The sequence below is a fragment of the Cynocephalus volans genome, chromosome 10 (assembly GCF_027409185.1).
Source record: "Cynocephalus volans isolate mCynVol1 chromosome 10, mCynVol1.pri, whole genome shotgun sequence".
In the NCBI taxonomy this organism is placed as follows: Eukaryota; Metazoa; Chordata; class Mammalia; order Dermoptera; family Cynocephalidae; genus Cynocephalus; species Cynocephalus volans.
Genome location: NC_084469.1, coordinates 93,384,167 through 93,405,708, shown reverse-complemented (window position 1 = coordinate 93,405,708; position 21,542 = coordinate 93,384,167). Strand labels below are relative to the sequence as shown.

General features: G+C 58.3%; 1 protein-coding gene across 2 annotated transcripts in view; it reads left to right on the top strand.

Annotated features, from left to right (window-relative positions):
* Positions 1–20,636, top strand: part of ARID3A (AT-rich interaction domain 3A) — a 33,125-nt gene extending 12,489 nt beyond the window's left edge. For both annotated transcript variants that reach the window (XM_063111622.1, XM_063111621.1), the window contains exons 4-9: positions 11,242–11,314; positions 14,784–14,967; positions 15,386–15,633; positions 17,788–18,066; positions 19,046–19,144; positions 19,621–20,636. In XM_063111622.1, the coding sequence (XP_062967692.1) occupies positions 11,242–11,314; positions 14,784–14,967; positions 15,386–15,633; positions 17,788–18,066; positions 19,046–19,144; positions 19,621–19,799 (1,062 nt within the window). In that variant the 3' untranslated portion in view covers positions 19,800–20,636. The remainder of the gene's footprint in view (positions 1–11,241; positions 11,315–14,783; positions 14,968–15,385; positions 15,634–17,787; positions 18,067–19,045; positions 19,145–19,620) is intronic.
* Positions 20,637–21,542: the final 906 nt, after the last annotated feature.

The window sequence follows — 21,542 nt, the reverse complement described above, 5'->3', positions numbered from 1 at the left end:
GAGGGTGGGCCTGCGTCTGGCCTTTATCTCGGAAGGTGTGTCTGTGTGTCTGGGTCAGGGTGGACGGGCGTGTCTGTGTGCACGTCCTAGTGTCCGTGTGGGAGGGTGTGCCTGTGTTCTGTGTCTGGTGCTTTTGTCCACGCCGGGAGCATCCGTGGGCCCCCGTGGCAGCCCCAGCCTCTGCCCTGTTCTTAGGGTGCACCCGGAACCCCCATCCCACTTAAGGGTGCCGAGCCCACTGCTACAAATGTGGGTCTTCCAGGCTTGTGCGCGTCCCCCCGAGTGCCCCCAGCCCCCCACTGCAGACCAGGTCGGGGCCCGGCCACTCCTTCCTCCAGCTCTTTGTCCTGTTTTATCTCCTTTTATGACCAGCCCAATAAATTCTTCCCTAGAGATGCCAGCTGGGCCCCGGGCTCCCCTGACAGAGGCCGGGGGCTGGGACCAGGCGACCCATCCAAGTCACCCTGCTTTGCACTGGGGTAGCTGGGACTTGAACCCAGGCCATGTCTGTCTCTTTCTTTTCCTCTCTCTGTATCTCCGCTGCTCCCCACCCCCGCCGCGTCCCCCTATAATTCCTCCTCAACTGCTGTTTTTTCTGAGAGCGGGTGCACCAGCCTCTCCCCGCCCTGGCCCCCCCCCCGGTGCCCCTGCCCTGGCTGGCAGCCTGCCCGGCCCTCCCCTGCCAGTCCACGTGCCCAGCTGTTGGGGATGCCTGGAGCCGATTCCTGGAAAGGAGGCCGGGCCTGAAGTCACTGTGGGTTACTCATTTCCCTGATGCCAGCAACCACCTGGGGGTGCAGAGCCCAGCTGAGCCGGTGTGCACCTCGCGGCTCTGCCCTGACCCGCATCAGCCACCTGTGACTTCCTCCCTCTGGGCCTCAGTTTCCCATCTGTAAAACGAGATCAGCATTTGAATGCATGCTGGCTGTTGTCATTTTATTATTATCGTTGTCGTTAATGACCATCCAGCAAGTCTCTGCCTCCAACTTAGGCTCCTGTAGCGAAGGGACAGGGCATGGAGTGGGCACCTGCTGTATGCCCAGGTGGCCCCAGCTTGCCTCTCAGTTCTCTCCTCTGTGTTTCCCTGTGAGGTGACTGCTCATGGGCAGGAGGATGTTCCCGTAGTTGGAGACTGCTGGCCACCGCCGTGGGGGGCAGCTCCTGCCAGGTGTGCCCTGCGGGGACCCCAGGCCCTGAGCCCTCCAGGGCCCCAACCTTCCTGCTGCCTTTTTCAGAAGCATCTTGAATTGTCCCCATGTCCTCTACATGAGGACCCAGTTGACATGGCCATGGCAGGGGCGACTCCCTTGGACCACCCACTCCCTGCTGCTGGGGCCTGGCTGGGTTTCTGTTCAGAGAATCTGGGCTGGGAATGACAGGGACCTCACTGTCCCACCGGGCACATCTTTCTGAATGGCTCCAGCCACTGGGGAAGTCCCTTCTGGTGCTTTTCAGGGCCATCCGGGTCTTATCTTCAGGGGAACGTGGCTGCTCCCTTCCAGAGGAAATCCCAGGACGATATTTTTAATTGCCACCTGCCAGGACCTGGGCGGAGTGTTTGGACCCCACCATAACTCCGAGCCCCCTTTCTTGGTGGGGAAACTGAGACTCAGGGGACAGAGCCCCGGCGGTCAGGAGGGAACCTGAGGACGTATCATGTGTAGGCTGGGTGGGCAAGTCTGGGGCTCCTGGGACCCCCATACGAATGGGGCAGCGTGGAACAGTGGCTTTGTCATTGCTCGGGGAGAGAGGGAAGACTGGATTTTTCACTTTCTGATTCTCTGAAGCATTTGTAGTCAATCCAAAGCAGCCAAGGGGCTCGGTCCCGGGTTCGAGTCCTGGCTCTGCCGTCTTCTCTCAGTGCCTGTTTCTGCGTCTGTGAAATGTGCTCTCATGTGGATACGGGGGCTGCCCAGGGCCAGCCCCTCGGTGGGGGTTCTGGGTGGACTGTAGGTCCCTGCTCTGCGTGTCATTTCACTTGGGGCAGCCACCAACTAAACCTATGCCAGGTGCATCCTCCATGCTGGGCCTGCTGCCCCCGCCCCCCGTGTGCCTCAGTTTCCCCAACTGTGAGATGTGCTGACAGCCAACTAGCTTTGCTCCCCCCCTCGTCATCTTCCTTGAGTCATACTCTCCTCTCTGAACAATTCAGGTCCCTCATCCCCCACCTGGGTGTGCCAGGGACACCCTGAGCTCCCTTCACAGATGAAAAGACCGAGGTTCCAAGGTGGCCCCTGATTACAGGAGAGAAAGACAAGTGTGTGACGTCGGCAAACTTCCCCAGAATCTCATGATCCGGAAATCCAGAAAGAAGCACCTTGAAGCGTCAGCTTCATGTGTGACGTGCTTTGTGGTCATTTCTGGAGCTTTCTTTATTAATATCTCTTTCGTGGGTGGGGTGCTGTGTGTTTTCAGAGGACCCAGGGCCTGTCAGGGCGGTGGGGGGGTGGGGTCGAGCAGACAGATGTTTCTGCCCCGCCCAGAATCACTTACCCAATTTCCTGCGAGCCCGGCGGGGCTTGAGCGTCGGTGTCCGAGGCCCTGCCGCCTGCAGAGCTGACGGGAAGCGAAAGGGGCTCACGGCCCGGGCAGGGCGGGGGAGTCCCCGGCGACTCCTGACCAGGCAGAGCTCGGAGAGGGCTGGGCAGGGACTGAGGTTGCCCAGTGGACCTTGATTGAGCGCCTACTGTATGTGAGGCAGCCGGCGACCCTGCCCTCCCCCGATCCTGCATCCCTCCCTCCCTGGATGTCTGTCTTCTCTGCAGACCACCAGCCCTGGCTGACATCTTCCTTGCACCTGTTTGATTTCTGCTGTCTCCCCACTGGCCTGGGGCTCCCTGAGCCGAGAAGCCTGGCCTTTTTCGGACACACCTACTAGGTAGCGCCAGTGTTGTGTCCAACACATGCAAGAAGCACTCAGTAATGGCTGCAAAACGGATTGTCCTGCAAAGAAACCTGTGGGCTGACAGCCCCATGTGGCTCTTGCTTGGCCCCCCACATGTTGGGTCCTGGGACTTTCCGGAATGGGAAAAAAATCCCTCCAACTTGAAATCCCCCATGTGTCCTGCCAGGCCTTCTCAGGAGCTGGGAAGGGAGGACCAGCACCAGCTTCCGCTTCCTGATCCTTTGACCCCTGCCCCCCATGATGGGTAAACTGAGGACCATAGAGCAGGCAGGGAGGGGTTCTGGACTCCATGGCCTTCTACACCAACTGAGAGCCCATTTGACTTCATTCATTCATTCGTCCATTTGTCCGTCTGTTTATTCCTGGACTCGGCGCTCTCGGGAGGGAGATGGGACAGGGCCTCCAGGCTCCACTTTGCCACTTACGGGCTCTGGGACTTGGGACGGGAGCACCTACTCTCAACACATCTCTCCCCGCCTCGTGGGGCTGCAGAAAAGGACGGAGAAAGCACCGGACAGGTTGGTGGTTCTCTGCAAACCTGGTGACCAGACATTGAAGAACCCCCCTCCCTGCCTCAGTTTTCCCAAGTGCACAGTAGGCACGGGGCTGTGGGGGAGGGCATGCTGGGTTCTGCCCCGCCTCTCCCACCGGCTGCGTGGGTGTTTCTGTGAAGCGGGAAGCTCCCCAGTGGCCCCCAGAGACCCTGCCCACCTGCAGGCCCCAGCAACGGCCACAGGCGCTGAGTCATCTCTGCGCCGCCCCAGGGGCCTCACTGGCCTGATAATGTGGGATTTATCAGGCGGCCTCAGGGAGGGGATGAGGGGCACGGGGCATAGGAGCGGGGTGTGAAGGAAACCCCGGTGTTGCCGGCATGGGACGGGCACCCGAGGGAGTGAGAGCTCCTGGGCTCTTTCCTTCCCTCCTTAGTGGGCGCCTGCTGCATGCCACCTGCTGGGACAGATGCTAGAGAGGTGCTGCCTTGGCTTGGGGGTCAGAGCAGGCTCCCTGCAAGCTGTAGGAGTTAAAGAGGCTAAAGTTGGGGAAAGGGTATTCCCAGTGGCCAGAGCGGAGGGGAGCGAGACACTGGAGGTGTGAGGAGGGCCTGGCAGGCAGGGAGCTGGGCTTTCTCCTGAGGGCAGTAGGGAGCCATGGTCGGATGTAGAGCAGGGGAGAGACATGGCTCGATCTTGTCAAGATTTCTAAGCCCCTGGGAGACTGCAAGGAGAGAGTGTCATCTGATTTACCATCCTGGTGGTTTGAGTGTTTTGTGGGTGATTCAGGAGATAAAAACCAGCCACTTTAGTCTAACTTTGGTTACAGAGTTGCAATGAATTATTTCTTGTCCAAAACCCAAAGGAGGCAAAAACAGGTAAGATTACATGTGAATGTGTTCACAGCAGCACAATTCACAACAGCGAAAAGGAGGAAATGACCCAAGTGTCTATCTACTGATGAACGGACCTAGCATGGTCCATCCACACGGAATATTATGCAGCCATGAAAAGGAACGAGGCTCTGACACACGCTACCACGTGGACGGGCCTTGAACACATCACGCTCAGTGACAGATGCCAGACACAAAAGGCCACACAGTGTGTGATTCCATTTGCATGAAATGTCCAGAACAGGCTGGTCCACAGAGACAGAAAGTGGATTCATGGCTGCCGGGTGCTGGGGGAGGGGATGGGGAGTGACTGCTGAAGGGGACAGGTTGTTTTTTGGACTGATGGAATGTTCTGGAACTAGACTATGGTGGCGGCTGCACAACATTGTGAATGTACCGAATACCACTGGACTGCACACTTCAAATGAGTCAGTTTCATGTGAAGTGCTTTTCACCTCAATGAAATTTTTTTTTTTTTTTGAAGATGACCGGTAAGGGGATCTTAACCCTTGACTTGGTGTTGTCAGCACCACGCTCTCCCGAGTGAGTGAACCGGCCATCCCTATATGGGATCCGAACCCATGGCCTTGGTGTTGTCAGCACCGCACTCTCCCGAATGAGTGAACCGGCCATCCCTATATGGGATCCGAACCCGTGGCCTTGGTGTTGTCAGCACCACACTCTCCCGAGTGAGCCAACCGGCCATCCCTATATGGGATCCGAACCCGTGGCCTTGGTGTTATCAGCACCGCACTCTCCCAAGTGAGCCACGGGCCGGCCCCTCACCTCAATAAATTTTTTTCAAAAGCTTTAGTTTTAACAGAAGTAGATGAAAAATATAAAAATAAAAAAAGTCGTTGAGGTTAAGCAATGAACCTCCCCGGACCCACCCAGCCCTGAGTGCTGAGGCTCCGTGGCCCATTCGTTCACTCCCCCGAGCAGTCCCCAGGGTCCCTGCCCCAGATGGTTTCTTTTTCTGTCCGATCCTCGGCAGCCTGGGAACCACCCCACTGGGCACGTGGGCGCCAGGGTGGCTCGGGCCACTGCCCATAAGGGGGTGGCTGCTGAGTCAGATCTATTCCCACCTTTTTGGAGTGTTCACAAACCTATATCTGTCCTTAGAGGAAAGCACACTTCTTCAGTTTCCCAGAAGGCCCGTATGGGACCGTGCGCAAACATGCCTTCTGAACAATTTCCCACCTTCGGATGTCTCTCCACCCACCCCGTGTCCAGGGCTCAGCCAGTCCTGGAATGCGGACACTTGCGTTGTTTCTTGGTTTCTCCTGATCTTAGTGGCCATAGGGAATGTCTAAAAGACATTGGCCAGACAAGGCACCTCCCTGTCCTGGGGTTCCCCCCCAGCCATGTGGCCTCATCACAGAGGTGGGGCCCCGTGGACTTTGGAGCCCCTGGGGAGATGGGAGGGGGCCTGGGGCCTGAGCAGATGCCCATTGTGTTGTTGTGAGGGGCAAAGGTTCTCCCAGGGGGCCCCGCAGACAGGCGGTTTCTTTACAGCCTGGGCCCCATGGCCTTGGGCCAGACACTGCCCCTGTCCCCCCACCTGTGGCCTGATGGGAACTGCCCAGGTGGGGCCTGACTGGGTACTGAGGAGAAAATTGCAGGCACTAGAGATGTGACCTTGGGTATCTGGGGAGGGGGCTGCCCCAGGCTGGGTCCGCCACTTTGTGGATTTTCTCCAACTCATCGGGGGTCTCTTCCTGACTTTCTCCTGCCGTCCAGAGCTGGCAGGCTGGGGAGGGGGTCCCAGGCCAGGTCTGAGCTCCCTGATTCTGGAGGGGTCCCTGGGCCCCGCAGGGTGGCCGAGCAACCCCTCCCCCTCCCAGCCTGACCCACTGGCCCTGCCGAGGAGCTTCTCTCCATGGAGGGCTGGTGAACATGATCAGCGTTTCGCCATAAACAAGAATTTCCTGTTTGCCCATCAGGGCTGGGGGTGGTTATCTCACTTTTCCTCTCCCCTCCCCCACCCCAGGGCCCCGACCTGAGCCCTGGGAGCCTTCCTGGCCTTATCTCGGAGGGGACCCGGCCATCCCGCAGCAGGTGGGCGCCCAGCACCTTCCACCCCCACCCTGGCCTCCCCCCACTCCACTGTGCTGTTCCTCAGTTACCCTGTGTGTCCGGAGCCAGGGAGGGTCAGGGACCCCATGTTTCATTCACTCACTGAGCGTCCCCTGCTGGCAAGGAGAGCAGGGTGATGGGTCAGAGGGTGAGGAGCAGCCGGGGGTTCTCTGAGAAGGTGGTGCTTGGGTGGGAAGGAGGGAGTCATTGGGAGATCTCAGGATCTGCATTCCAGGCAGAGGGAAGGGTCCGTGCAAAGCCTCTGGGGTGGGATCATGTGCATTTTGCTCAAAAAGCAGCCAGAAGGCCCACGTGGCTGGAGCAGAGGAAGCCAGGGCAGGGGGGTGAGGGACGACGTGCGGATGTGCGGGCAGGGAAGTGACCGGCCGTGCGAGGGTACTGGGGAGCCACGGGAGGCTGTAGAGCAGGGGAGGGTCGTGCTCAGACTGCTGAGAAAGACCCTTCTGGCTGCTGAGTGGAGAAGAGAAGTGGGAGAAGTGGCTGGGGTTCACTGGCTCTGTGCCTCGGTTTCCCCTTCTGCAAAGTGGGTGGTGCTGGGAGGGGGGAGACATACACAGTCAGCCCAACCTTGGTAATTAGCGAACGACACCCCCCATCCCAGGGTGGGCAGGCATGGAGTGAGACCTCCCAGAGCTGACACAGGCCAGAGGGGTCCCTGTGCGGCTGGGGCAGGGTGTGTCCCCACAACCCCACCCCATGGGGAGCCTGGAAGGGGCGCAGCTGTCCCACTTCTCGGGGAAGATGGAGACTTGCGATGTGCACTTATTGAGCACCTGCTGGATGCCCCCATCCCAGTTCACAACCTCCCCCACTTGAGGTTCTGCACCTGGAGAGGGCGGGGGGCCACGGCCACACAGCAGGACGCGTAAGAGTCAGGATGGGGACCCGGCGTGGTCAGGCTCCCAGGGACGGTGGGACTGAGCTTGCCCAAAGCACCGGCATTGCGGAGTTAGAAAAGGACACACAAAACTGAGAGGCTGAGTTTGCTGAACGTGCATTTATGAAGTAACCACTGTGTGCTTGGCCCGATTCTAGACTCTCAGAACAAAACACACAAAAATCCCTCATGTTCCGGGGAAAACAGCCAAGAAACTAGACAAATGTGTAAAAATCTACACAGCCCAGATTGGGACGGGGGGGAGGGGGTGTGTGTGAGTGTTATCAGCCAGAGGATCGGTGACGATCAGTGACTGTGTTGCAAGTGAGACCTGAGGGCATCCCCAGGGGTGGGGGCGGCCACAGCCCTAGTGAGAGAGTGGGGCTCCTCTCCAGGAAGGTCGGGGGGCCCTTGCAGGGAGGGACATTTGAGCTGAGACCTGAATGCAGGGGAAGCCGGCTGGGGAAGGCACTGGGAAGGGCATTCCAGGCAAGAGGAATAGCCAGGGCGAAGGCTCGGAGGTGGGACCGTGCTTGGACGGTGAGGGGTGGGGTGCTGGGAGAGGAGGTAGGGGGCCTCGGGGGACCTGTGGGCTGCAGGGAGAGGGGGAGACCGGGCCAGAGAGGGAGACCCGCCCCCAGCACCTCCCTAGTTCTGACCCCAGGGGAGTCAGGAGGGGCAGGTGTGGCAGCCTCTCTTACCCTCAGCCCTCAGGAGGGGGTTTTGGAGGTTTTGCCCCATCTCCAGCCTGAGTTTGTAGCTCCAGGGTCCTGTGGGTGCCCATTCTGGAGCATTCTCGTCCACTTTGGAGAGTGGCATGGTTTCAGCCTGAGAACCTGGTGGGTTTGGTACAGGAAGTTTTGTGGCTCACAAAGGGGGCCTGGACACCGCCATGGGGAGCCTAGACACCGTCCCCTGCTCCCCCATCCCCAGCTGGCCAGGGCGGGATGCACCCCACAGGGGAGCGGAACTAGGGGCCAGAGCCCCATAAAGCTGGGGAGGCCTTTACTGCCCGCCTTTGTTGTTAGCTGCCCACAGCAACGGCCATTAAAGCCTCCGCGGCCACCGGCAGCTGGGGGGCCCTGCATGTCCCCACTTTATGGCCCCACGGGGGTCTGGCCATGCCTCGCCGCTGGCCTATTAGACCACCATTTGGCCTGAGGGTTAACACCTCCCAACTCTCCTCCCACCTTTCCTGGTCCTCTGTCATGGGCCAGCTGTTCTCTGCTCTGAGCCTCAGTTTCCCCACCTGGGATATGGGGATCACCATGGTTCCAGGTGCTCAGGGTTAAAGCAGTTGTGTTTCATCGCACTTTCCTGAAAGATGGGGAAACGGAGGCAGGAGGGACTGTGAGGTCTCTTGTGGGGGATGGGTGGACGTTCCCCACTTCACCTGGCTCAGAATCTCAGAGGAGATTTTCCCCCTCGCCCAGGAAGGGCCTGAGGTGTGCTGGCCGCTGGGGATCTATAACAACCACAATCTAAGTGGCGTAAAACCACAGAGTTTATCCTCTCCCGGTTCTGGAGCCCAGAGTGTGAGGTCCAGGCGTGGCAGGGCTGCGCTCCCTCCAGAGGCTCCAGGGGACGGTCCTTCCTGCCCCTTCCAGCTTCTGGGGCTTCAGGCGTCCCTGGGCTTGTAGCCACATCTCTCCAGTTTCTGCTTCTGTCTTCATGTGCTTCTCCCTGTGTGTTTCTTCTTATAAGGATGCCTGTCCTCGGATGTGGGGCCCACCCTGCCCCAGTATGACGTCATTTTCACTAATTACATCTGCAAAGGTCCTCTCTTTCCAAATAAGGTCCCACTCTTTTTTTTTTTTAAAGAAGACCGGTAAGGGGATCTTAACCCTTGACTTGGTGTTGTCAGCACCACGCTCTCCCAAGTGAGCCAACCGGCCATCCCTATATAGGATCCGAACCCGTGGCCTTGGTGTTATCAGCACCGCACTCTCCCGATTGAGCCACGGGCCGGCTCCTCAGATAAGGTCCCATTCTGAAGTTCCGGGTGGACTTGAATTTGGAGGGACACCGTTCACCCCAGTACAGCCCCAAGGACAAAATCCTCTTTGACCTGGGCACCTGCCATCTCAGGCAACTCCCACCATGAGTCTGCTGTGTTGCTGTCTGCCCAGCCCGGCCCACGTTGCAGCGGAGAATCTCAAAGTTCGTTTCAAGAGCATTTGTTAACTGCTGCATGCTCTGATTCTAGACACTGCGAGCAAAACAGACAAAAACCCAGAAAAATAAGTAAATCGATTGGCTCAGGTGATGGAAAGGACCTTGGAGGATTGTAGTGGGGGGAGGGATTCCCCGAGGGGGGCATGCAGGCAGGGTGAGCTGGGCCTGGGGCAGGGGTCAGAGGGTGACAAGGCCCGCCTGTGGCTGTGTGCGTGTGTCTGCTCACACCCGCAGGACGGTCCGGCCGCCCAGCCGGGTCTACCTGCAGGCCCCACACCCCTCCGGCAGCTGAAGGGGAAACTCGGGCCTCCCTGGCCACCATAAATCAGTGCAGGAATGCAGGCCGGCCAGTCTGCACTGGCCAGGGTGGGGCAGAGACAAAGGCCGGCAGCTCACCCTCTGCTCAGCCTAGACCACCCAGGGCAGAGGTCTGGGCGCCTGGCTCCCCCAGCAGCTCTCTGGAAGGCTCCACTTTGTCTCCACAATGCAGATGGGGAAACTGAGGCCCAGAGAAGGGCAGGATGCGGTTGAGGGGTGGCCACGTCCTCTACCTGCCTCCCCAGGACCCGGGGATGTCCCCACCAGCCAGAGCAGGGCCTGGCCACGTTCTTGGGCCCTCATGACGGATCAGCCCCGAGGAGGCCTAATTGGTGGTTTCAAGGCCCCCCACGGCCAGGCCAGCTGCGTCCCCTGGAGCTTAATCATTTGAAGGCTGGTATTTGGGCCGCCCCTCCTCGGCAGATCAGCCCCCGCCTGCACCGTGCTTTCTAATTATCTCTTCCCCCTGCCCTGCACACCTCTGCCCGCCCACCGGAAACTGTGAGCTGACCATCTGCGGCCGGGGGACCTCCTGTCCCCCACCCCCAGATGGAGACCCTTTCCCCTCCTGCGATGACAGTACCAGGCATGCATCGTGACCTCGTTGTTCCCTGGCCGTAACCCCAGCAGGCAGAGGCTGCCACTGGTGCCAGGGGAGTCAGGGTGGCATGGCACGGGAGCCAGGAAGGTTTGGGCTGAGTGTCCCCAACAGTCCCAGGCTGTGGTCTCCCACCTGCTGCTGTGTCTCAGTTTCCTCATCTGCAAAATGGAGCCATCTCTCGGGAGCAGATGCCTTTGCATGTGACTCTCAGGACGGCCCCGGGAGGCATCTGTCATGGTCATTGTAGAGATTATTTGCTGTGTCAGCTTGGGTAGGGGTTGAGTAATATCCCCCAAAAAGGCACGTTGAGGTCCTGACCCCCAGTTCCCATGAAAGGGACCTTATTTGGAAATGAAGTCTTTACAGATGTCATTAGTTAAGGACTGAGATGAGGCTAGGGAGCCCTAAATCCAGGGGCCTGGTGAGCGTAGAAAAGACAGACAGAAAATAGAGCCATGTGACGATGGAGGCAGAGACTGGAGGGACATGGCCCCAAACCCAGGGAGCCGCCAGCTCCAGGAGCTGGAAGGGGCAGGAAAGTCCTCCCCTGGCGCCTCCAGAGAGAGCACGTCCCTGCCACACCCCGATGTCAGACTTCTGGCCTCCGGAATGTGAAAGAATAAGTCTTCATCGTTTTAAGCCACCCGGTCTGTGGTGCTATGTTAGGGCAGCTCCGGGTCCCCAACTGGGTTGCAGGGTCAGGTCCATTCTCTGCCTGCTGGGGCCTCAGGAGATGTTTGAATGCTGGTGACAGCTCACAGGGGGGACTGAGTGTTGGCACCTCTGGTTGCTGTCCCTGTCGGCCTGGCCCCTGTTACGGTGGGATGTGATTTTCATCCCCCAGCTCTGGCACCCACTAACCTGGCCTCTCTCTACCCTCCCAGCTTTACGAGCTCGACGGGGACCCCAAAAGGAAGGAATTCCTGGACGACTTGTTCAGCTTCATGCAGAAGCGAGGTGAGCCCCCCAGGTCACGGGAGATGGGGGGCGCCTGAGGGCGGCAGAGGACTCCCTGCATCTGGAGGCACCCCCCGCTGAGGGGGTCCGATGGGGGAGGCACGGCTGTGAGTCTGCGAGGTAGGTCTCTTGGGAGGGCCTCAGGGCCCCAACCCCTAACTGACAGCCCAGGCTCCCTCCTTCGAGACCCAGGGTACTATGGGGGTCCCCCCACAGTAGGGACGGCAGGTGATGGGGGCGGGGCTGGCCTCTGTGTTTGTGACATGGAGTCAGGTCCCTGATGGGCAGGTGGGCTCTGGGGGGACAGATCCCTCAGCTGCTGATTTGAGATAGAGTCCCGGCCCCTGACCTGCTCCCACCATGGGGGGAGCCTCAGTTTCCCCATCTGTAAGACAGGCTACAAACAGTGCCTCCCGTGCGGCAGCCTCCCAAAACTCAATGGTCGGCAGGCGCCCCAGATGTACTGAACGCAGGGTTACTGGTGTATCACGCACATTTATTGAGCACCAACAGTATGCCCCCTCTGTGTCCCGTCTCTGCCCTCGATCGCTCCTGGTCTGGGGTGAGATGGGTACTAGACACAGCCCACCAGGAAGCGTCTCATGACCGAGGCCTTGGGAAGAGAGATGACCAGGCATGCAGAGGGGGGACCGGCCAAGGACAGGTCTGGGCAGGTGTCCAGGTGCTCAGACATGGGACAAACCCAGGGCCATCCCTCCCACTTGGGGGAGGGGAAGCCTGGCTCTCAGCCAGGGAGAGCAGGGTTAGGGCCTCCCTCATGTCCCCTGAGTCCTTGTCAGCTGAATGTGGGTCCTGGGAGTGCCACCCCTCCAACCTCCTGGCAATACTCAGGGCCAGGAGGAGGCCTCGGAGTTCAGAGAGGCAGGAAGGGGCGGAGCAGGAGGAGCCGGTTGGGCTGCAGGGCTGGGGCTGCTGCTTGCTAGGGGCCTTGCAGGGACAGCCCGGCCCAGCTGCCGGCTTTGTCCAGGCCTGTGCCCGCCCCTCCCTTGGCTTCTGTAAACACAGGCCCCGCCAGACCCTGCCAGCCGCCAGCCAGCCACCGGAAGGGAAGGACCCCCACTGCCCAGCGGCCTCTGAGTTAACCCCTCCCGTGCCGGGTGGGAGTCCCTCCCGTGTTATCCTCCAAGGGCAGCCCTGACCAGGGCCTGCTGCCCCTCATGTGGCCAGAGAGATCTCCCTGACTCTCTTATCATCCGTCCACACCTACCCGAGCCCCCACACTACTCTGCTGTAGGGCTCCAAGCTCCCAGCCCCACAGCTGACCCATTTTGCTGGGCCCGGGAGGTACTTAGGTAGCATGATGAGCTGCTCCTGCAGGTGGGTGAGGCTGGGGGTCCAGATGTGTGAGTCTAGCCCCTCACCACACAGGCCCATGACAATCTGTGTGCAGCCAGCCCTATTCCCTCCCAAAGCTGGGTGTTCCTGGAGGGCAGGAACCAGCAAACTCCTATGCATCCTTCAAAACCCAGCCTCAAGGCCCTCTCTTCCCTGATGTCTTCTTGGACCCTCCCCCGGGTAACTGGGGGCCTTTGGAGCTGAGAATCTGTCAGACCCCCACGCTCGCTCCTGGACACCATGTTCTGCATTCCACAAGCCCGCCTCCTCCTTTGCTCCTCTCGGAACAGTCTGGTGGCTGGGAATGAGAGGAGGGGTCCCGCCTGCACCCCTCCCTGCCGTTTCCTTGATGACCTCCCCCGCTTCCTTATCTGGCCGCTGCCCGGCCCGTCCTCAGGACCGGCTCCTTCTGTAAACATCCTGCTCCCGGGGGCAGGAGGGCGCGGGCAGCTGGGGCTGGATCTTCTGAGGGTCTTTCGGTGCCGTTCGGTGGGGAAGGGCGGAGGCTCCTGGCTCCTTTCCGGGGCTGTGTGTGCACTTGACAGTCAGCGTTGCCTTTTTTTCTCTGTCTTGGGCTGAAAAGTGGAATTGGGGCAGGGTGGCAGGTCTGAGGTCCGTCTTCCTCCAGCCCCCCAGGCTCTCCTGGACTTATTAGGGGATGTGCAACCTGGGAAAGGCTGGGAAGCAGCCAAAGGTGGTGGGAGGTGTTTCCAGAATGTCAGGCTTCAGGGGGCCTCAGGAGGCAGGGCCCCAGACGTGGAGGGTGTCGTGAGGGCCTGAGAGCAGGTAAGCCAGCCCCCAACTTGATTTCCCGGTCCCTAGACAGGGAGTAGTTGGCGTCCCCCCTCATGGGGCTCGGGTGAGCGGTTAGCAGCTCTGGCCGGGAAGGAGGGCCCATCAGCTTTTGCTGGTGTTGATTGAGCACCTGCTGTATACCAGGCTGGGTGCTGGGGACGCCGTGTATGCAGGACAGCAGGCAGGAGACACAGACAGTAAATGGACAGGCTCAGAAGCCCAGAATTTCACTGCTGGTGAGAGAGGTTCAAGGGGGGCTTGGGGAGAGGGCCAAGTCTGGAGCAGGCTTCAGAAGATGAGGTTGGAGGTGGGCAGCGCAGACGCGGTAGGGGGAGGAGGAACACCCGGCAGAACACACCCCATTCCATCCCCAGCCCGCCCCTCCCCGGGCTAGCCCACCGCCCTCCCTGCCCCTCCACTCCCCTACCCTCCCCAGGCTAGCCCACCGCCCTCCCCTCCACTCCACTCCCTTCCCCTCCCCTGGCTAGCCCACCACCCGCCCCTCCCCTCCCCTCCACTCCCCTCCCCAGGCTAGCCCACCGCCCTCCCCTCCGACCCCTTCCCTCCCCTCCACTCCACTCCCCACCCCTCCCCAGGCTAGCCCACCGCCCTCCCCTCCCCTCCCCAGGCTAGCCCACCGCCTTCCCCTCCACTCCCCTCCCCTCCCCTCCCGAGGCTAGCCCACCGCCCTCCCCTCCCCTCCCTGGGCTAGCCCACCAGTTTTCATTCCCTAAACTTCAAATTAGGTTAACCAAGCCCTCCCCACCCCTACCCAAGACTGCAAAGCCCTGGGTACCGGGAATGCAGGCAGGGTTGTTTTGGCAGCTGCTGTGCTGCCGACATGCAGTAGGAATAACTAAGGCCCTTGTATCTCCTGCACGTCCCCCAGGTTGGCCACTGTGGCTGCCTCCTCTTTATAAACCGCCCCCCACCATGAGACCTGCACTGTCCATGAGCCCAGGTTACTGATGGATAGACTGAGGCAGAGCTGCCTCCTGGGTGCTTTCTCGAGCTGTGGTTCTCACCCAGGGGTGGCTCTGCCTCCCTGGGGACACTAGGCAATGTCTTGGGACATTTATGGCTGTCATGAGCGGGGGGAGCTCCTGGCATGGAGTGGGTGGAGGCCAGGGACGCTGCTCAGCACCTGCAGTGCCCAGGACGCCCCACCACATAGAAGGATCCAGCCCCAGTGTCCACAGTGACAGGGGAGACCCTGCTCTGGGCCACTGTGCCAACCACAGGCCCAGTGTCTGCTGCTGTCTGGCCCCAGCCACCCCCCCCCCCCCGACCTCATGCTGGCACCGCCCCTTCCCTGCAGGGACGCCTGTGAACCGCATCCCCATCATGGCCAAGCAGGTGCTCGACCTGTTCATGCTGTATGTGCTGGTGACGGAGAAGGGCGGACTCGTGGAGGTCATCAACAAGAAGCTGTGGCGTGAGATCACCAAGGGCCTCAACCTGCCCACGTCCATCACCAGCGCTGCCTTCACCCTGCGCACCCAGTGAGTGGCCATGCCAGGCCCGGCGTGGGGTGCTCTGAGCAGAGAGAGGAGCTGTGTAAAGGGCCTGCGGCTAGAGAAACAGGGCAGCTGGGAGGGGGCGTGGGTGCACGTGGGCACTGGGGCACGTGAGGAGTCTGAGCGTGGGGGGTGTCAGGTGGGAGTGGCAGGACCATCAGGCTCTGAGTTTACGTGATCTGAGTATTGAAGGCTCAGTGGAGGTGGTTGTGGGGAAGGGCACTAGGACAGAGGGAAGGAACAGTGTGGGCTAAGGCCCAGCGGCTCTGGGGCCTACCAAATGAGACCAGGGCAGGAGGTGGGAATGCTGGAGCCACCCTGGGGTTGTACTTCATGCCAAGGGCCATGGGGAGCCCCAGGGGGATTCCTGGTGCCAATCTGTCCCCCCTGCCCCTGCTCACAGATACATGAAGTACCTGTACCCCTATGAGTGTGAGAAGCGAGGTCTCAGTAACCCCAACGAGCTCCAGGCAGCCATCGACAGTAACCGGCGGGAGGGCCGGCGCCAGAGCTTCGGGGGCTCTCTCTTTGCCTACTCGCCGGGTGGGGCCCATGGCATGCTCTCCTCACCCAAGCTGCCTGTGTCTTCCTTGGGCCTGGCCACCAGCACCAACGGCAGCTCCATCACCCCAGCCCCTAAGATCAAGAAAGGTAAGGAGCTGCCTGGGGCTGGAGCCCAGCTTGGCTGCATGATCTTGGGGGGATACCTTTTCCTGTGTCTGGGTAACCAGGAGGATAAACCCCAAAGTTGACACGGAAAGATAAAAACAAGAGGGGGAAAAAAAGCATTTGGCATGGAAACACTTCTAATTGTCCAGAACTGTGCCCGTGGCAGACATCACCAATCAACCATTTTACCAATCCTGTGCCCCTGGCAGGCAGACATTACTGATCAACTTGCTTTCTCCCTAGTTCTGTGCTAGGGCAGACAGTACTAATTGATCACTGCTTTTCCGTCCACTGGAGGCAGACATTATTAATTGAGCACAGCTGCACTCTCTCCTAACCCAGGCATTTCTAATCAATTATTGAGAGGATGGGTGACTTCTGCAAAGCCACAGATCTGGCAAGAGGTTGAGCTGGGATTTGAACCCAGAAACCCCAACTCTAGAACCATGGGTCCAGTCTTTTGCCTGTAGCTGATGCTATTAATCACTGTAGTTTTTCCAGTCCCTTGCCACGGCAGACATGACTAGTTAATCACACACTTTCTCTTTGAGCTTTAAAATCCTTCTCAGCACAATGTCCTATCAGACACGTGGAGAGTGTAGTGTGGGTCTATCAAATGGACCCCTGCCATCCCTGAAGTCATTGCTAGGTGCCCCTGAGCAAAGCTTTGCCCGCTTCTGAGCCTGGCTTTCCTTATGCGTAGAGTGGGGGAAATTACTCCTCTGTAGAGTTATTGGGGAGCATTCAGTGTGTGAAGGGCCTGGCATGCCACGGGCCAGGTTTGCAGACTGAGCTCCCTGTGTGTGGCAGACATTACCCCTCAATGATGGTTTTCTCTCCCACTTGGCCTCAGAATCCTTCCTAACACAGAAGCACCAGTGTCACATGCAGCGGTGTGGCCTCAGCTGGCCCGAGTTCCCATTTCTCATCTGCCACAAGGGCTGGTGACTCCACTTCCAATGTTGGCTTGTGGATCTGATAGGACCCCTACAGTGCCCTGGAAATTAAGGACTGGTCAGATCTAAGGTGAATGGGGTCACCCCTCCCAGCCTTGGGGAGTCCCAGCAATACCCATTAATGGTGATTAAGCATCCGTTGCAAGGCTGGGGTGAACACAGCAGAGGAGGCTCTGACCTGGCAGCGCTTGTGAGAGTCTGCAGCTATACTATGGTAGCAGGGACAGGACCCAGAGATGGGGAGGCCGGTTGAGGGATGAGGGGGGTGCAAGGGGGCTCCCGAGAAGGTAGCATCTGGGCTGAGACTGAAAAGGTTTCAAAACTCAAAAACCGTGGAAGCAGAAGGCACAGCGACTGTAGACATCTGGATTGGGGACCCAGCAAGTAGAGGCAGCGTCAGATGTAGACATGGGAGGAAGAATTTGGGGAGAAGAAGACACAGCGGGTCACAGTGGAACCAGTGGGCGGGAGCAGTGAGGACGTTTGATCCAGCCGCAGGGGAGGGGGATGGTTAGGCGCTGCTTCTGGAGTTGGGGAGTTCCAGGTTTGAAGCCCAGCTCAGCCTCTCGCCAGCTCTGTGGCTTTGTGGAAGTCACCCATCCTCTCTGAGCCTTGGTTTCCTTGTCTGTAAAATGGGGATATAATAAGAGTGTCTATGTAGATATGGGGTTGTTGAGTGGGTCTGTCGAGGCGATTCGTGTTGAATGCTTAGACGTGACATGTGGCGAGCTCTTATTATAACTAGTATGGTGTTATGTCCTGTTATAGTCTCTCTATAATACCAGTGCTAAATACTGCTATATTATTATAACGAGTATTGTTAGTATTCGTGACATTACCATCATGACCTTTAGTCAGCCTGCAATTAGAAAGGGTTTTACAGTGCTTGTGTCTATTCAAAATTCGAAAATCTGCTACCTTGGATAGAAAGGAAGCACCCCATCAGTAGAAGGTTCCTGTTCCCGCCGTGCTTTTTGTTTTTTAAATGACCAGTAAGAGGACCTTAACCCTTGACTTGGTGTTGTCAACACCACGCTCTCCCAAGTGAGCTAACCGGCCATCCCTATACAGGATCCGAACCCATGGCCTTGGTGTCATCAGCACCACCCTCTCCCAAGTGAGCCACGGGCCATCCCCGTGGGTCTCTTCTGGACACCGACTCCTCTTCTCTCCTGTCTAGAGGAGGACTCAGCCATCCCCATCACAGTCCCTGGCCGCCTGCCCGTCTCCCTGGCCGGCCACCCTGTGGTGGCTGCCCAGGCAGCAGCCGTACAAGCAGTGGCCGCCCAGGCAGCTGCCCTGGAGCAGCTTCGGGAGAAGCTGGAGTCTGGGGAGCCTCCAGAGAAGAAGATGGCCCTGGTAGCTGATGAGCAGCAGCGGCTGATGCAGCGAGCTCTGCAGCAGAACTTCCTGGCCATGACCGCCCAGCTGCCCATGAGCATACGGATCAACAGCCAAGGTACCAGCCCAGCATCCAGACCCTCCATGTTTCCTGCATGTGTAACCAAATAAAGGCCTTGGAGCCATCCTATGTAAAGAGTGCCTACAAATCAATAAGAAAAAAAAGGCGAACAAACCAGTGGAAAAAAGAGGCAGCTGTGGCTTATAAATTTATATGAAAAAACTGTCCAGCTTCATCTAGTTGGGAGTCTGCAAGTTCAGGAGATATTGTCATACACCAGAGTTTGATAACATCAAGTGTTGGCCAGGATGTAGGGAAATGGGTCCCCTTGGTCCTGCTGGTGGGAGTGGACATAGGCGACAATTTGGCAGTCCGTTTTAAAATGGAAAATGTGCTCACCCTGTGACCCAGTGGTTCTGCCTGGTGTTTACAGCAGAGAAATGCTAGTGAGTTAGGATGAGGAAATGCCTCTCCACCAGGACGTTCATCCCGGTCATTTGCACAGTGTCATTTATGGTAGGGAAGTCTTAAAGCAACCTGAGTGGACATCAGTAGGGAATGAATAAATCAAGTCACTGTTGAAATGAATGAGGTGATTTGGGTGTGCTGGCTTCTCTTAAGACTGATGGTGCAGTGTCATAACACCAAGGTCAAGGGTTCCAAGGGTTCAGATCCCCATACCGGCCAGCCCCATTAAAGAAAAAAAAAAGACCGGTAAGGGGATCTCAGCCCTTGACTTGGTGTTGTCAGCAACACGCTCTTCCAAGTGAGCTAACCGGCCATCCCTATATAGGGATCTGAACCCGTGGCCTTGGTGTTGTCAGCACCACACTCTCCTGAGTGAGCCACGGGCCGGCCCTAAAAAGACTTCTAAAAAAGCAAACTGTACACAGACACACTCTTATTCCACAAGTATTTATTAAGCACCTACTGCATGCACTGGTGACAGCATGGATGTGAGGGATCCCGTCCAGTGGGGAAGACATTGCCCAGGTATATTTACGATGACACGTGGCACGTTGTCCTGTTCCTGCAGCCTCTGAGAGCCGCCAGGACTCAGCTGTGAACGTGACCGGCAGCAACGGCAGCAACAGCATTAGCATGTCCGTGGAAATCAACGGCATCGTGTACACAGGTACTCCCACCCAAGGCCCACCTCGACCTCTTCTCTCCCCGGGTGAACTCAGCAGCCCTGGGTTGCCCTGGGACCGCCTGCTTGGGCCCAGCTGGGGCTTTGCAGGCTGGTTAAGGACAAAGGGTCTTCCTGTAGGAGTGTGGTGTACTTAGCACGGTGCTGAGTGCACAGTAGGTGCTCGACAAATACATAGTCGTTGCTTCTTCTCCTGTCGCGGGTCCACGGAGGGACTTTTCAGGGGGTCAGTGGACCCTTGAAATTACACGCAAGATGCGTGGGCCTTCGTGTTGGATCTTCCCAGGGGTGAGGGTCCGTGCAGGAGCGGTGTGTATGCATGCACATGGGCTGGTGTGTGCGGCATACAAGCAGGCCCAGTTGGAACGTTTATAACCTGGGGAGCACCTGTTGGGTGTCCTGTTCCTGTGACATCGTCGTGTTAAACTCTCCGTGGTGTGTCTCTCCTGTTCTTGCATTAGGAGTGCTGTTTGCTCAGCCGCCAGCCCCAGCACCATCCTCAGCTCCCAGCAAAGGCGGTGGCATTGGTGGCAGCAGCAGTGGCAGCGCGGGTGGCCGGGGAGCAAGCGGCGGGACCGGTGGCAGCGCGGGCAGCCAGGCACCCCCCACATCTTCTACCTCAAATAACTCGTTGCCTTAACCACGTCCCTCTCCACCTGCTACCGCCCCTGGGAGCCTGCCGGCCTGGGCAGGGGGTCAAGGCGGGCCACACAGGGGCCAGGACGGCAGAAGATACGGGTGGGGGGTGACATCCGCAGAGGAGCCACAGCTGAAGCCAAAAAGAAAAGAAAATATATATACACATACAGAGAGAGAGAAAATTTAATAAAACAGGGGAAACCAAGGAACACTTGAATTTCTCAGGTTTCGGACATTCAGAGATGGATTGTGAGAAGAGCCAAGAAGAACAGAAGACAGAGGGGCGGACGTCGCCTGGGGGCCCCGCAGCCCTGGGGACGGGCAGGCTCTGGTGTCCCGGTCGGACCAGCTGCCATGAGAGGCCAATGCTGTTTACCTCGTACATCCCCGCACTGTGTGTTTCCATGTTTGTCAGGTTTTTATTATTTTTCTTCTGTTTTCTATTCATCACACCCACCACACCTAAGCTCCTTGTGTTGAGTGAAACCCCTGAGCCAAGATCGCTGAGCTCTCACTCTTGTTGCTTTGGGAAAATTTTTTTTTTTTCAAACTAGTGTTTTTAAGAGGGTTCGGGGAGGGTTGTTTTGTAAATATTCTATTTTATTCTCGGGGAAGGTAGGGAATCAAACCTTAGGAAAAGGATATCTATATATCTATATATCTATATATTTGTGTTCATTCAGGGAAGCTGGACTTGAAAAAGCAAAAAAAAAATCAAGAAACAAAGAAGTAATAACCTTTTTATTTTTCCCATGACTGATCTGGGTCGCTTTGTGCGTTTCCTGTGGTGCGTCGGGCGCTGGCGAGCCCAGGACACTGGACCCCTGGGGCTAGAGCCGCGGAGGTGGCGACTCAGGTGCTGGGGTTGGCGGGGATGGGGCGCATGCGGGGGAGGGGCCGGGGGACAAGATGCTGAATGTGACGTTCCACGATGATGCTTTTTCCTGTGCTGTGCTCTGCCTGGACGTCTTAACTAGAACGCAGAAAGTGCTGGAAAAGGGCCCGGAGCGTGGGGTGCGGGTTGCTCCTCACAACCCCCAGGCTCCTGTCTCAGGGATGAATGCAGCTGCCTCATGGGGACTCCGTCTCGCCTGAAAGGGCTGCTTCTGGGGACTATCAATATTGCAGACCGGGGGTGATGCCGGGCCTAGCTCAGGGTGAGGACTTCGGGGCCAGGGCGTTCTAACACCCCCCTTTCCACCCCCCAACGCTCCCATCTCCTTTCCTTTGTCCCCTCCTTTTCTCTGGACCCCTTTTGCTCAGGGCTACAAGCTCCCCGCAGCTGGTGACAGGAATCGGTAGAGGCCATGAAGGAGGCTGTCCCCTCCCCGCCTGTGAGGACCCCTCCCCTGGGTTAGAGGGTGGGCTCCATGGCACTGAGCTGGGGGCTCACTTCACCTGTAGCCGATGGTGCAGAAACCCCAGGCAGGGTCCACGCATGTTCCTCGTCCTCTGCCTGGGGACCTGTGTGGGGTGGGTGGGATGGTCGCATGCTGCGGGTGGCACTGGTTTTTATTTCTCTCGGGGGTTACTCAGCCGTTCCCAGGGTGAGTCTGGAATCTCTAATTGGTTCCAGGGAGCCCGGCCTAACGACGCAGGCAGGGGTGGGGGGGGTGAGGTGGGGCCTCCCAGGAGTCAACCTTGTGGCCTCAGAGACCTTGGGGCTGGGGTCCTGAGGCCCAGAGTCTGAGCACACTGTCCTGTCTGGCTCTGGGATGTTTTTGGGGAGGGAACCCCTCTTTCT